Source organism: Fukomys damarensis, unplaced genomic scaffold (assembly GCF_012274545.1).
Source record: "Fukomys damarensis isolate Sample0158 unplaced genomic scaffold, DMR_v1.0_HiC HiC_scaffold_16, whole genome shotgun sequence".
NCBI classification, from domain to species: Eukaryota; Metazoa; Chordata; class Mammalia; order Rodentia; family Bathyergidae; genus Fukomys; species Fukomys damarensis.
The window spans coordinates 41,512,222-41,529,021 of NW_022900928.1; the positions used below are offsets into that span (position 1 = coordinate 41,512,222).

Below are 16,800 nucleotides of genomic sequence, written 5' to 3' on the forward strand. Positions count from 1 at the left end.
TTTTTTTTTTTTTTTTTTTTTTTTGTACTGGGGATTGAACTCGGGTCCTTGCGCTTGCAAGGCAGGCCACCGAATGGCTGAGCTAAATCCCCAACCCCATAAGCATCTTAATGATATTCAAGTACTCGACTATAGCCAACACATATCATATTTTCTTGTCTGTGTTATAAGTTATGTCATAAACCAAACTGAAGGTTACACTATGGTTTTTTCACAGCTTTTAATCCATTTTCAAATAAAAGCATAATATACCAATATCTTGTTTGTCCATGATATACATTAATTACAATTTTGGTTATCAAGAGCACAAGAACAAAGGAGTAAAAAAAGCTCCAGAATATTTCAAAACAGATGTATACACTCTGTATTAATTCTCACTACACTAGATACAGTTATCCTTTAAATAACATGTGTTTAAACTGTGTGAGTGCACTTAACTTACATGCAAGTCTTTTTGGTGTTTCACTACAACTTGAAAAAACTTAACAAATGAATTACATAGGCCAGAAATATTGAAAAAACGTATATAATGAATGCATAAGATATATGAACCTAATAGTCTATTTTATCATTTGCTGCCATAAAATATTACAATGTTATACTAAACAACTAAAATATATCAAAACTTATGCATATAATTGTTTAACTATATACAGTTCCATTTGTAGTAGAAATGTAAGTAGGTGTAAATTTGAATATTAAATCAGCATTGAATACAGTAGATTCTGTACTGCTATACTAATTTTATAGCCACATCCTATTGCTATTGTGGTGAGCACAAGTGTTACAAGTACTCATTTAAAATGACTGATGCTAATCATCCCCACTTTAGCAGTTTGTTTCTCCAGTAAGTTGAAAATCATAGTAAAAAGTTATCCCTTACAGTTCTTACATATTTTTACCATATATAATATATATCATACAAAATAGAATCAGTTGGCTATTCATGTAATCAGTAAGGCTTCTAGTCAACAGCATGCTATTAGCAGTTTAGTTTTAGAGGGGTAAAAAGTTACCCGTGGATTTTCAAATGTATGTGTTGGGATGGGGTCAGTGCCCCTACTCCCATATTGTTTAAAGGTCAACCTCACATAAAAATATGCTTCGACTGTTTTTCAGTGTTTTTTCATTTCTATACTTTGTCATTTATTTTTAAACAAAGTTATCCAGTTTCTCTGACCACAGTAGATTCGAAGTAGACAATTAGTTACAGAGGGACTGATACAGGGGTTGATTTCTAGTGATGCTAAAAGCAACAAGAATGATAGCCCTGCAATAAGGTAGCAGATAGTAAAGACTAAAATAAGAATAGACAGAATTAAATACTCAAGAAATGTATCTACAGCACACTGCTGTGTAATAATTTATGTTCATTGTAGTAGCTCCTAATTGTGTAATAAAAGTTAATGATCCAGGCACTTGGAAAGCTGATGCAGAAAGATCACTACAAGTTTAAGGCCAGCCTAGGCTACACAGTAAGTTCAAGGCCAGCCTGAAGTACATAGACCCTGTCTCAGATAAAAAAAAGTTAATTGGTATTTAGTTATGTACTCCTTAGGAGGGGGAGAAAGGTCTTAAGTAAATTATCCCTCAGGTATATGTATGCTTCACTGTCAAAGACCTTGCATTTCCAATCAACTGATAATTTTGCACTTTGCTGATGTGCAATTTGAATATATGTTCCTTGATTTTAGTTATCAGAAATGCAAAGAAGACGATTTTTCAGAAGCAGCGTTTTGAATGAAAGGTTGCATAAATTAAAATGAATAAAGGTAAAAATTTAAATCTGAACATTTGGTTGTAGTGCTTTCATTAATTAGATTTTAACGTTTTTGCTTCATTTGATAAAATGGCATCATATATATTTTTCTATAGTCATTTCTGGTTACATAAATGACTTGAATACTTAGTATTTGTTTATATCCTTATACCTCTGCCCTTTTTTTCAGAAAACAGATAAATACAGCAGCTACCCTGTATACCATACTATTTATGAGACATTTGAATTGGTAGAGAATTTTTATGACCCAATGTTTAAGAAGCAGCTTTCTGTGGCTCAGTTACGAGGGGCACTGGTATATGAGCTTGCAGACTCTACCATCATTCCTTTCAATATTCAAGATTATGCGAAGGATTTGGAAAACTATGCAGCAAGTATCTTCAATTTAGCCAAGAAACACAATCAACAACTAAGAGACTATGGAGTATCATTTGGTGAGACATTTTATAATCTTTAAACCAAGGCTTTAAGATATCATAATCTGTGCATTATGATTAATACTGCTTCATTCGAGATTTTTATCCCTGCCTCACTCACTAGTTCTTTTTAGACAAAAACTTTAAATAAACACCTATATAAGAATCTGATTTAGTTTGATGTCTGTCTAGTTGGCAGTACAAACATTGGGCTGGTAAATATTTTTCTCGTATTACTACTTTTAGAAGGATTTTTGCTTTTACAGGAACAAAAGGAGGAAAGTGCAACAATATTACAAAGAAGAATAAAAAGTAGAGAAATAAATGAAACCACCAATTCTACTACATATATGCACTGTTATTACTATTATTATTATTACTGTACACCGTATTTCCCTGAAAATAAGACCTAGCTGGAAAATAATGAGCCTTGAAAAATAGAGATAAAAAATGTCAACCCCAATCAGCCTAACCTGGCCTTAACTGCCTCAGAGAGCATCCACTGTGCAAGAGAATAGTGATGGCAGGTAAGGATAGGCTGATCGGGGCTGATTTTTGATCTCTAGTTTTTGAGGATGCTTATTTTCAGGAAACATGTCACCCATTAATGGTTTTCTACATGAAAGGTTACTTTTACACAGTTATCAGTTATCTTTCCTTTTATAACTGAAAACTTGGTAGTTGCTGTTTTACTCCCTATGTCTCTGATAAGGTAGAAATGAAATGTAGTGTAGTGTAGCGGTGTTGAGAAGTGGGTCAGGAAGCATTTTGCCTGATTGAATTGCTGGCTCTACCATTTAGTCTGTGTGATCTTTGTAAAGTTAGTTAATCTGTCAGTGTTCTGGCAAGTTAGCCAATAAAATGAAAGAATTTAATATTTCAAAGATTATTGTGGAGATTGTTATGTGGGAATATAAATGTTGCCTAATTATGACTGTCTTATTGTAACCATCCTTGTGTTATTTTAGGGGTATATATTATTAGTGTACACCAAAATGATTAAATATATACAGAGGGTCTACTATGTACCTACCTATTACTTGGTTATTTCTAGGAAATACAGTATGTATAAGTCATAGCTAAAGTCCTCAAAGAGCTTAAATATCTTAGTGAAGAAATATCTCAGTCAGAATGCTGAGGACAAGATATTAGAGGACACATAGGGAGGAATCTAAAAGCAGAGATCCTTGGTATAGAGTGGTCAGTAATGATTCTGAATTTACTTTGGATATTTTTACATAAAGGTCAGTACTATTTATGAAGTTATGAACAGCAGCAAACATTTTGATCTAAAAACAAAAGGAAGTGAAGTTTTGCCAAAGTTTTCATTGATCTGTGTCACTAAATATTAAGGAGATATTTTTTTACTACATTTGAAACTTAATATTCCTTATTCAATACTCTCTTCCCGTAGTTTTCATCAGCTCCATTACTAGACCATTTTTTAACGTGGTTTTAAAAAACAACAAATAAAGCTTAAAGAACTAAATCTAGAACTAAAAAGGCCTTGTTTATTTACTGAATATACTTATATTGAACATACTACTTAGTACCTGTGTGATCCATTAGAAATCTTGTGATTTGAGCTGCGAGTGCTTTTCTGTAAAATGAATATTATATCTTCTGCTTTGCCTGAATCACAGAATTGGTATAAACAGCAAGTCAATAATATATGTTAAAATTCTGCATAGAGCCCGGCATGGTGGCACACGCCTATAATCCCAGCACTTGGGAGGCTGAGGCAGGAGGATCGCTTTGAGTTCGAGACCAGCCTGGGCTATATAGTGAGTTCCAGGTCAGTCTCAGTCTCAACTACATAGTGAGAACCTGTCTCAAAAAACCAAAAACCAAAACAAAACAAAACAAAACAAAAAAACCAAACCCTCCCCGCAAAAAACAACTGCATAGAAAAGAGGGAAAATAGTAAATAGGTTTTGTAATAAAAATATAATGTATGGAGAACCTAAGTACTCTCTTTAGGAACTTTGTGAACTAAAGAAAAGTTTGTTCAAACCAAACCTGATTTCTGATTAGAGAGTCTGAATATACCATTTTATTATTGGTTATCTTTTGAACAACTAGGATGAGTACTGTTTTAATCCAGCAGTTAAAAAGATCATAGTTTATTTATAGGTATAAACCTGATTTCTGATTAGAGAGTCTGAATATACCATTTTATTATTGGTTATCTTTTGAACAATTAGGATGAGTACTGTTTTAATCCAGCAGTTAAAAAGATCATAGTTTATTTATAGCTAAACCTAGTATCTAGTTTGTAGTAATTGTCCTAATAAATATATATTTAATGAATAAATAAATTCACGTTAAGGTCTTGGTAAAAGTATAGGTCAAATAATATTTTATGCCCTAAACTTTTGAATGACAATTTCCTAAGAAACAATTTAACCATTTTTATTTTTCCACGTAATATTTTTATGATTTTTTTTTGTATGTGTGTGTAACAGGGTTTTTCTTAGTAGTGCACGCTGGCCTTGAACTCACTATATAGCCCAGGATGGCAATCTTCCTGCCTGCCTGGGCTACATAGTGAGTTCCAGGTCAGTCTCAGTCTCAACTACATAGTGAGAACCTGTCTCAAAAAACCAAAAACCAAAACAAAACAAAACAAAACAAAAAAAACCAAACCCTCCCCGCAAAAAACAACTGCATAGAAAAGAGGGAAAATAGTAAATAGATTTTGTAATAAAAATATAATGTATGGAGACCCTAAGTACTCTCTTTAGGAACTTTGTGAACTAAAGAAAAGTTTGTTCAAACCAAACCTGATTTCTGATTAGAGAGTCTGAATATACCATTTTATTATTGGTTATCTTTTGAACAATTAGGATGAGTACTGTTTTAATCCAGCAGTTAAAAAGATCATAGTTTATTTATAGCTAAACCTAGTATCTAGTTTGTAGTAATTGTCCTAATAAATATATATTTAATGAATAAATAAATTCACGTTAAGGTCTTGGTAAAAGTATAGGTCAAATAATATTTTATGCCCTAAACTTTTGAATGACAATTTCCTAAGAAACAATTTAACCATTTTTATTTTTCCACGTAATATTTTTATGATTTTTTTTTGTATGTGTGTGTAACAGGGTTTTTCTTAGTAGTGCACGCTGGCCTTGAACTCACTATATAGCCCAGGATGGCAATCTTCCTGCCTGTCTCCCAAGTTCTAGGATTATAGGTGTGCACCACCATGCCCAGCTTGTTGTCTTTTTAAACTTTTTTGCTGTTGTTGTTGTTGTTACTGGGAATGGAACTCAGGGCCTCATGCTTGTCAAGCAGGTTCTGTGCCACTGAGCTACATCCCCAGTTTGCTTGTTTTTTGTTTTTTTAAAGACAGGGTCTCACTATGTAGTTCAGGCTGGCTTTGAACTCACTGTGTATTCTAGGCTGGCCCAGCACCCTCGCATTCCTGGCGATCCTCCTGTCTCAGTCTGAGTGCTGGGGTTGCAGGCATGTGCCACAACAGCCAGCTTTCTGATATTTTATAATACCTTTATGAATCTGCAAGAAGGCTCAGTAGAAAAATAGTTTAATCACCAAGTTGGGCTTTCTATCAATCTGCAATGGAGATGGCAGGAAAATGAACCTCTGAAATATGAATCACTTATGCTTTCTCATTTTTTACTTTTCTATTTTCATTTTAAAGATTCCTTGTTTTCTGCTGTGAAAAATTTCTCAGAGGCTGCTTCAGATTTTCATAGAAGACTTACACAGCTAGATCTTAATAAGTAAGTTGCAGACGCCTACTATTCTGAAAAGCAATCTGGTTGTAGGAATGAACTGTTTCTACTCATCTGAGCATTCAGCTCTAAATTGTTTCTTTTCAGTTATGATGTGCAAGCCAGCAGCATTGGGGCTGTTAGAAAGGCAGACATCAGTCCCCACCAAGACCGGGTGAAATCTGATTCTACCTGTGGTTGGTTTATCCTGACATTAGCCTTTGAGAAATAGTGCTGTGAATGGTAAACCAAAAACGAATTCCAAGACGAGGGCCAGGGAGATGGGGTGGTGCATGTCTGTAATGATATGTCTGCAGGAGGATAATGAATTCAAATTCTGCCTGGGAAACTTGTTGACTTAATAAGATCCTGTCTCAAAATGTAAAAAAAAAAAATACAAAGACCAAAGACATATCTTTGTATGATGAGAATTCTGATCATAGCTGGTAATGTACAGCTCCATGTGCATTTCTAATATATTTAATTATACTTATCTAGTATTAGTATGCGTCAGTTTCAGTTTTTTATTGATGCTCTTTTGCATTTCATGTAACTTCTTGCAACTCTTAGGGTTAAGATACTTTAAAGGTATACCTGAAGTAAAATATATAATCATAAACTATTCCCTAGTATAGTTCATATGGCATTTACTTTGTCAGACTTACTCAGAAAGCAATGTAAGTAGTTTTGAAGAGCCTTTCTTTTCCCTTGGATTGTAGGAGAGCCTAGGGTACTTGTTTGATTACCCCCTCGCCCCAACAAAATTAAAATCTGAGGATTCCAGTTTGATGATTCCCTGTCCAAGTGTGCAACTGTCTCCTGCCCTTCTTATAGACTCCTTAAATCTTCACTCACTCTTTTGTGTTTATTTTCCGTCCTTTCTTCCCCAGTAGGACACAGAGATTTATCAGGTACAATGTGATAGTTCACTCTGTCTACCTTTCCAAGAAGTTTGGTTATACTATGGAGAAGAAAAGAATGCTTTCAGTTCTATTTTATTAGTCTGTAGCCATTATGACCCATTTCTCAAATAGGGTTCTGTCTATTATAAATATAAGAAAGATGATGATGATGTTTTATGTAGATTAACACATAAAACAAACTATGTTCATATGCATTTTGTTAAAAATTTATTGATTTATTTCCCCCATGCTTTATCTTTAATATTATTTTAAACATGGTTCCATGGTAAAGTTTTAGTTATATCTATTTTTTTCTAAAAGTCCCATTGCAGTGAGAATTATGAATGACCAGTTGATGCTGCTGGAAAGAGCATTCATCGATCCCCTGGGTTTACCAGGAAGGCGGTTCTATAGGTAAGGGAACAACAGGCAGACTCTTTAGTGGCACCTCACTATGACCAAAAGCAGCAAAGCAGTCTGCTTGAAACTGATTCCATCAATGAGTGGAAAGTGACTCTGTATAATAAAGAGAAAATGGGTAAGTTAATGCATCCAATTGTAGTATAATATGTGACAGCAGAAAAATAGATTCCACATCATTTATTTCGCTATATTACAAATCAGGTGATATTTGAAAAATAACTCTTTATAACAAAATGACCAAACCACACTTTTTTTTGTTATAGGAAAAATAATCTTTATTTAAACAAATAAAAACATGTTAAGAGTCCAATCCAAGAGTTGTTGCTTAAAATTTGACAGTTACGATTTTTCTTTTACTGTGCTGGGGATTGAAACCAGGGCCTCCTGCATGCAAGGCCAGTACTCTGCAACTGAACTGTTTCCTGCCCCACAGTTAAGATTTCCCTAAAGCTTAAAAAAGACTGGAAAATAAAGCTTCAGTCTGCTGACCTTGTAATCCACACTTCTCCATAAGTTTTTCTGCCTCTTTTCTACCTTTTATTGTTATTAGGATGCTTATCAGCCATAGTCTCTTTATTTAGGTCTCTTGAGTCACTTTCACAAACCAGCATTTTTGGAGTAACAGTTTTAAGAATGTATGAAGAGTGATCCATGTTATCTACATCCCAGACAACTGCATCAGGAATCTAATTGGCAGCACTAGAAAGTTTTTCATGTAGTTCCAAACTTGGAGAAATAAACTTGGGAAGATTAACTCATCCATTGTCTAAAGCACTTCTATAGACACAGTGAACCTCATGCTCCTTGAGCCTTTTGATTGGAACCATAGGACAAGTATTATATTTACAGTTATCCATCTTTTTAGCCATGTTAGGATTTTTTCTGAGAAGGGTGGTGCTGTTTTGCTGCTCAGCTAACGAAGCGCACTTTTAAGAGGGATCTCAGAGCTCATTTAGCTCTACTGTCTACATGACTCCCTTTTACAGATCCTCAGGTAAATAGTTGTATCTTTCAGTGCTGTCCTAGATTTCCACAAGAGCCCGTGCTGTTTCTTAGATTCAGTGTGTACTTTCATTTTTGCCTGCAGCCTCTTTTTCTGTTTACTCAGTGCAAGCTTGCTCTGAAGAGCTAGTTTCTCTCTCACGTTTCAGTTTTACTTCCTCAAATATACTTTGCCACTGGGGGTGAGAGGAGCAACAAAATAACAAAACAACAACAACAACAACAACAACACTTCCAGTGGTGGAAAGCTTAATTCTTCATGAGAAGCCCTTTCCCTTTTAGGGAAGTACTAATTCTGAAATCTCTTACTTTGTAATGTTCTCCCTCAGATCCTGTTTTATTTTCCAAAGCCAGATAGAGTGAGTCTAGCTGTTTCTATGTAACATTTTAAGTTTTAAAGATGATTGTGTATTATTCTAAATACTACTGTTTCTTTCTATATCTCTGTGTCATGTTTGTTTCCATATCTTGTCTGCATGCCTCTGGATTGTCTATATTTTCTCAAAGTCCTTTTTAAACTGGTTCCCTGTTGGAAACTGGCAAGGTCCTACCATTTAAAGCCAGAAAGTCTGTGTTCAAGTGTATATACAGATGTATGACTTAGAGTAAATCATTTCCCATCCAACATAAGATAATGCAAATTGCTTTACACAGTTATTTATCATCAGATATCATGTAAAAATAGTTCTATGTTTTGTTTTTGTTTTGTTTTGTACCAGGGATAGAACTCAGGGCCTTGTGTTTGTGAGGCATTTGCGGTATCACCGAGCTAAATCCCCGGGCCCAATAGTTCTACATGTTACCTGTCTAAATATTAATGATTAGTATTAACATTTAAATAATTACAAGCAGAAGCTTTTAGAACATAATTCTGCTACACAGTAAATGTGGCCTGAGAAAATTATTTTTTAGCCTGATTCCTCAACTGTAGGCAGAGATTATAAATTGCTTTCATTCATATGCTTGTGGACTTAGGCATACAGATTTAGCTCAAAGAGGGATGTACTCAGTACATGAAAGCTAATTTTATTAGTAAGAACATAAATATTTGCTTATTCATTGATACAAATATAATCATCAAAGTCTTTATATAAATGGAGTAAAAGTTGAAAGCAAGATCTCCAACTTTAATCCTCTTTTCAGTCTTATTAATTACATTGTTTACATTAATTACTCTGTTTACAAACTCAGTTCTCTCCGTGATTCTGGTCACAAATTGAACTGGAGGAGAACTGAATCAAATTTCCCTGAAGAGTCAACATGAACCTAACTATTGAATTTGATTCAGTTTTCATCTGGTTTGTGACCAGAATGAAGTTTGTGAACTGAGGCTCCACTGTATGTTTTTAAAGTTTAAACTGCTTATCATCAAAATAGCTATAAAGTTTCAATTCTGTAGAATCATGTAGAATAAAAAGGAGATAATGCTTCTCAATATTCTCTAGCTACTTATTTTCTTTTCAGGGAATATCAGTGTAACAACTTAGTATAATTTTAGTGCATTTGTATCTGTATATGTAAAATTTGTATATGTTTATATAACAATACCTTTATACCACCTTATGCAAGTAAATCTACTTATATAAAGTTACATTCATATTTCTGTATGCAAATATATGATTTATGTATACATATTTTTATATAGAAACATTTGTAAAAATGGAACTTTTTTCTTTTAATCTTAGAGATCTTTATAGATCAGTATATATAGATTTAGTTCTTCTTTTTTCTCTGACCCTCATCCTTAGCCCCGTTTTTAACCTCGAGACAGTGTTTCACTAATTTGCCCAGGGTGGCCTTCAACTTGCTGTCCTCCTGCTTTAGTCTCCCAAATAGCTGTGATTATAGGCATATGCTACCACGCTTGGCTGGCTCTTCCTGTTCATCTACTGCATACCACTCCACGGTATGGCATATATTTACAACTTTAACTACTACTTATTGAGATTATAATTAGATGATTATTTTCCCCCAAGTACTTGCTGTTATGAAATGTATTTCCATAACATTTTCTTCTATCCTATTTGGACATTGTTATTATCTCTATAGGCAGTGCCTAGTGTTTCAGAGTCACAGGGCCAACATGTTTTTAAATTTGATTAGGGTACTCCAAACTCTCTTCCAAATAGAGTACACTATATTTTTAAAAATACATTTTCAACTATTAGCTAAATATTGAGACTATTTTAAAGCAGTTCATGTTGCTATTTTCAGTGCACTACAGTAGTATAGAAATTTTTCCTTCATGATTATAAGGATTACTTTATGAAATGAATAAATATTTGACACCTCACTCTCCCCAATAACTTCTAAGAGAAATGTAGCTGTAATACAAATTTTGGCTGCTACAAGTTTTCACTTGTTTTAAATGACAAATATTTCTTTTCTTTTAGGCACATCATCTTTGCTCCAAGTAGCCACAACAAATATGCTGGAGAGTCATTTCCTGGGATTTATGATGCCATGTTTGATATCGAAAACAAAGCAGACCCTCATTTGGCCTGGAAAGAAGTAAAGAAACATATTTCTATTGCAGCTTTTACAATTCAAGCAGCAGCAGGGACGTTGAAAGAAGTGTTATAGGAAGGTCTCAATCAAGTGGCTATTAAAGGTGTTGCTGAAAGTCTGAGGATGAAATTTATCATTTTTGATGACTCATGAAGCCAGAGGGTTCTAAAAATCTTGATTTTTCATGTTATGTTTTTATACTCACATCTTGTTCACTGCAGAGTTTTTGTCTTTTGTATGCATGACCAAAGGAAACAACCCAAATGCCAACAATGATAAGTTGATAAATTATGTATATCCACAGTAAAATTCTAGTCAGCAATATAAAAATGGAAGAATTCTCATTATACGCAGTCTGTCAGTACATACAGTGTTGAGTTAAAGAAGCTAGAAAAAAATACACAGGTAAAATTTATATGAAGATGTGGCAAAACTGTGGTGACAAAAATCAGTGATTGGATGTGGTAAGGGGGGGAGGATGGCTGCCAAGACACATGAAGCTTTCTCAGAGAAGTGGAGTGTTCTGTATCTTCAGCTGAGTGTCACCTACACAGGTGTATGCATTTGCCAGACTCATTAAACTGTAAACATAAAATGTGTCCATTTTACTATATGACAAGTCCCAATAAAATTGACTTTTAAAATCCCATAAAAAACAAACATCCATGCAGAGAGACCAGAAGATTATATCTTCTCTTGTAAAATCACTATAGAATACAAATAGAAAAAAGTCAGTAATATCTTTTGATAACTTCAGTTTTACCGAATAAGCATTTAAGTTGGCTTGGTGAGGAAATCCGCCAAAAATGTCTACATTTTAACACCTATAAAAATTATATCAGCATCTCCATCTTTATGCAGAGCCTCAGAATTATAAGAAAGCATGATGTAACCTTAATAAACTTGATCAGTTACTTTACTGAAAGGAGTTGATAATCAGAAATTAGAAGAGCTTTTATAGGCAAATACACTAAAATGAAAAAATGACAGTGCAAAATTTGCAACTTAATGTTTCTTTCACTGGTAAATGATTTTGTTTTTGTCCTCTTAATCAGTAGCCGATCATTAGTGACAGAGCTTGTGATGCTGTGGTATGCACTGTATGCAGCCCATGACACAGGGTATAGGGTATGATATGTTCAGTACACAGAATGTATGTTTGAACTTATTTTTCTGAAGTTTTCCCTTAAGCATTTGGTGTCAGTTGAATTAGCTGTTAAAACTCCCCTTTCATCTCACTGATGGATCCAACTTCTGAGAAGTTATTTTTCTTTTAACAATACAAAGGAAATAAGTACTGTGTTTTGCTCTCCATTGTGTATTACCTGTTTTGTTACTGATTTTTAAAATCAAATTTAAACAATCCATAAATTCCTTTCATCTAAAAATTTGTTTTATACAGAAAATTTAACAGAATGAAATATACGTGACACAAGAGTGTTCACTATATTTTCTTTTTTTACCATAATGAAAAGTAATGAAGTATCAATGGACTACTGATTCACAATGATACATCTTTCATTTATGTGGTAAATTGTCCATGACTTACTTTTGCAAAAAAAAGGTAATAAAACTAGGGGAAAGGAAATAAGGGACAAGAAAAAATACAAGAAAAGGAAAAAAATGGGAACAAAGTCTTTGTAAATAGGGGAGGGTGGAAGGGGTGAAGGGAGGGTAGGGGTATGGGGAAAAAATGAGAACCAAGATCTGTCATTTAAAGGTATAAGATCCCAATGATGAATGTAACTGTACTGTATACATAAAAAGTACCAATAAACCCAATAAAGTTTAAAAAAGGTAATAAAATTAAATTTACATATATTAAAGTATCTACAGTGATTACTTTGGACTGGTGGATTTCAACATGACTTGAACTCTGTATTTTTCTGAATTGTGTAAATTTTGTATGAGGATATATTCCCTTTATAACGGGTTAGATAAAACTTCATTTTGAACATAAAAAAAATGATTCACAAATAACACTTTATTCCTATTTTTGTAATTTACCAGTTTGGCTATTCTGAGAATATAAACACTTATTACATATGCATACATAGACCATCTTAATATATTTCCTACTTGTTTCAGAATTTCACATACATAAATTAATTGGCCTTTGAGCTTTTAAGAAAATCAGTAAAATACTAACATTTGAAATGATTCTAATTGAATTGAACTTTACCATTGCTTGTAACTGGGGACTCATTTGCTTTATTGTTCTACCTTTTCAGTAGCTCTTACATTCATCCATGTCTTCTGTTGCCCAATATGATTCTTCTGGATTCAGACAATCTATATCTTTGATTTAAATATCACCAACTTCTTTCATATCAACCTACTTCCTTTCCCCCTTTGTATTAGTTATACATATTGGCCAGAATGATCTTCCTAAATGTAGTGATGCCATGTATTATTTAAAAACCCTTTAATAGGGACCTCTGCTGCCAGGGATGTTGTCATGACCAGCAGATAATCAGTCCAGTTGCAACAACCAGTAAAAAAGGAATGAAATGAAAGTATTTTCAAAGATATCAAAATAGCTATGGAAGCATTGGCCAGTAGAGGTACAGTACAAGTATCTTAGGTAGCTGAGACTGCCAACTTTTCCTGGTGCATTCGATTCCAGGCATAGGCTAAAGTTTGGGCTTCCCAATTCTAAGGCACTTTACTAAGGGCTAATCAACAGAGAATGTGATGTCCCTGCTTCTACTAAGTATCCTAGAATGTAGACATTTGCTTAGGAACTGGGGTAAAGGTAGAGAGCTTTGGGATCAGCAAATAGGATTTGAACATTCCAATACTGTCTCTCAACTCCAGGTCTTTTCACATCCTAGTAGCCATGGATCCTGCTCCCCTATTTGGCTCCCATCCATCCATGTTTCGTTTTTCATCAGGATTCAATATTTAACCTTTAAACAATTCATAAAGTCCACCAAATAAGCTCCACAGCAAATTTTGTGTTTTTGTTTTTTTTGAGACAGGGTTTCGCTATGTAGTGCAGGTGGGTCTTGAACTATGTAGCCCTGGCTGACCTTGAACTGAACGTGATCTTCCTGCTCAGCCTCCCAAGTGCTGGGATTACAGGTGTGAACCACTATGCCTGGCTCCACAGTAAGTTCATAGGTTTATTTTTAGCACAATTTTTATTTAATATTTTGTTTACTTTTTGGAAGCAGATTGTGTGTTTGATCAATTATTACAAAGTGAACAAAGTGTTGACTGAAACAAAGCAATTATGCAAAGGGACCACTACAATGTTGAAGAGGATTACAAACATCTTATTAAATACCTACGTAAAATCTATAAATTTCACTTACAATTCCAAATGGTTCCTTTAGGAGAAAAAACTGTTCAGAAATATAAACTAAATTTTTCTATCAAAGCATAAATAATATATGAAAAGTGCATCATCTATATATGTTACAAATCTGAGAGAAGTGTCATAATTAACAAACATATGTGATTCTTCATTTAAGTTCAGGACTGTTTTTTGGTTTTTTTAATGTGAGACAGGATCTTAAGTTTCTTAACAAAGTCTTTTTTTTTCAGGGCCAGGTTCTTACCCCAGTGGTTCTGCCACCTGCCTTGCAAACGTGAGGACCCAAGTTTAATACCTGCTACCCCCCCAAAAAAAAGTCTTTTCTTTTTAAAACAGAATCTTGTTAAGTTGCCCAGGCTGGGCTGGAACTTGCTATTCTCCTGCCTGTCTCCTGAGTGCTGGGATTATTGGCATGAGCCACCAAACCCAGATAGGAACTTTTCAAAGAAAATGTGTTTTCCTTGCAATGTGATGTGATAGGGTGCCTTCTTTAATAATGATAGTTATATTTCTAGGTACATGGCCTTGTAATTATCCACACTTAAGAAATGTAGAACAGTGTTCAGACTCATTGATGATCAGGCCAAGGTTATTTATATGCATAAACCTTTAGAACAAACTGCCTACAAGGGACAATTCATAACTACGGGCCTTTAAATTTAGTCTTTTAGCTATTGAATCCCCCTGCCCTCCCAAAATAGGTCTTAGTATGTACTTCAGGCTGGTCTTGAACTCATGGAGATCCTCCTGCCTCTGCCTTCTGAGTGCTGGGATTGCAGGCATGTGCCATCACACATGTCCTATTGGTTAAGAAAATGAACAGCTTATTTGACTAACACAAAAACTGAAAGCATATTATTTTTTCATGATAATTTAGTTATTTAATGTTTAAAAAGGCAGACCCCTTCCCCACCCAGACCTCCCTACGACCAGGGGACTGGTGTTCCTCAGATAAAGGTCTACTATATAGAATATATAAAGAACTCAATAAATCAGACCCCCCCAATATAAAGACCCAATTAAAAAATGGGCATCTGAAATGAACAGACATTTCTCAAGGTAAAAGAAGCAAAGAAACATGAAAAATGTTCAACAAAAATGTTAAAAATATTCACGTCATTCAAGAGATGCAGATGAAAACAACACTGAATAGTTTCTCTGGTGTGAAAAACAAAGTGTAAATACGAATCAAAATGTATAATTGATATTGTGTAATAGGAAGAAAAGGTCTAAAAGAGTAGAGGAAGTGGGAGGGGTAGGGGAAAGGGAAAAGGGAAAAGAAAAATTATGTGAAAAGGGAAAACATGGAAACAATATTTTTGTAAACAGGGAAGGGTGGAGGGGTTGGAGGGAGGGCTGGGAAATGGGAAAAAATTAGAACCAAGATACCTCAGGTAAGGGTACAAGATCCTAATGATGAATGTAACTGTATTATATACCTAAAATGTACCAATAAACTTAATATTTTTAAAAAGGCAGGAACAATGGTAGCAACTAACTGGGTTTTGAATGTTGACTTAGATATTTTCAGTGTTATGGTCAAGAGTTTTAAGGATTTTGGAGTCAGTCTCTTAATTTTATAATCCTGAGGCAGGAGGATAATAAATTTGAGCCTAGCTTGGAGAATTTAGTGAGACTCAAAAATAAATACAAAGGACTGGGGATATATGTTAGTGAAGACTCTGAGTTCAATCCTCAATAGTGAAAAAAAAAAAATCACCACTTACTATTTGAGATCTGAAGCAAGTTATGTGCTTTTTTTTTGGCTTCTGAATTTGATCAAAAGCATACAGTATAATTCTCAAGATGCTCTGTAAATGAAAAGCTCTAATCAAGTGAATTAGTCTTGCAATTAGCTCCTTTTCCTAAAGATTTTTAACTACCTTAAAAATGGGACTAGAATTTCATGTCCTTCAATTCTGCTTTCCATTGGTTTTCTTTTTAAAATATTTACCTCCTCTGTCTCCTACTCAGTCTTTTCCTGCTGATAAATTTAAGTGGCTTATACTGAGGGCAAAAATCGATTTGAAGGTCTCTTTAGGGCATTAAACATGGCCTCCGTTGGCCTCTATTAGGAGGTAGGAAGTCTGGCATCAATGTTATTGGAATCTGGCTTTCATGTAATTGTATTGGAAGACGTTGTTAGTTTATCAAGTTAAAATTTATTAGAGGGCCAGGGATTTAGCCCAGCGGTGGTTCCGCCACCTGCCTCACTAGCACAAGGTCCCAATCCCTGGTACCAGGCAAAAAAAATTAAATATTTGCTCATCTCACGGAACACTCCAAGAACAAGTTACTTGCAATCCACAGTCTTAACTATAGCAGGGAAACTTAAGATTTTACATAAATTATAATGATCTCATAAATTGCAATCAGCCTTATGCATTACTTAAAAATTTGTGAATTTTCCTGACATTTTCCTCTAATGTTTCCAAGAATGTTTCTTGGATGTGAGGGCAATCTGGCTGCAACATATCATACCCATTGATCGTCAGGTTTGACCCGGCTGATATGGCTGGTCAGCTGTGTCTCTTCTTCCTCACTGCTCCACGTGTGCCCTGGGTTGCTGGGGGTGGTGGGGGTACAGGACTACACAAAGGACATCCACCCCCAATAGGGGAGGCAAATTTCCTTTGTCAAGGGTATATAGTAGCTCTGCTTCCCTGCTAGAACCTCCAAAGGAGCTCACAAGAATGTGAATGTAACTGCG

General features: G+C 34.6%; 1 protein-coding gene across 8 annotated transcripts in view; it reads left to right on the forward strand.

Annotated features, from left to right (window-relative positions):
- The window catches only part of Naalad2 (N-acetylated alpha-linked acidic dipeptidase 2), a 49,002-nt gene extending 37,063 nt beyond the window's left edge, over positions 1-11,939 (forward strand). For 4 of the 8 annotated variants that reach the window (XM_033764270.1, XM_010633711.2, XM_010633714.2 and 1 more), the window contains 4 exons: positions 1,950-2,214; positions 5,864-5,945; positions 7,160-7,252; positions 10,657-11,939. In XM_033764270.1, the coding sequence (XP_033620161.1) occupies positions 1,950-2,214; positions 5,864-5,945; positions 7,160-7,252; positions 10,657-10,846 (630 nt within the window). In that variant the 3' untranslated portion in view covers positions 10,847-11,939. Of the gene's footprint in view, positions 1-1,949; positions 2,215-5,863; positions 5,946-7,159; positions 7,253-10,656 lie in introns of those variants that run through there. The other 4 variants (XM_033764271.1, XM_010633713.2, XM_033764272.1 and 1 more) reach the window with 3 other exon arrangements.
- The last annotated feature ends 4,861 nt before the right edge of the window (positions 11,940-16,800 follow it).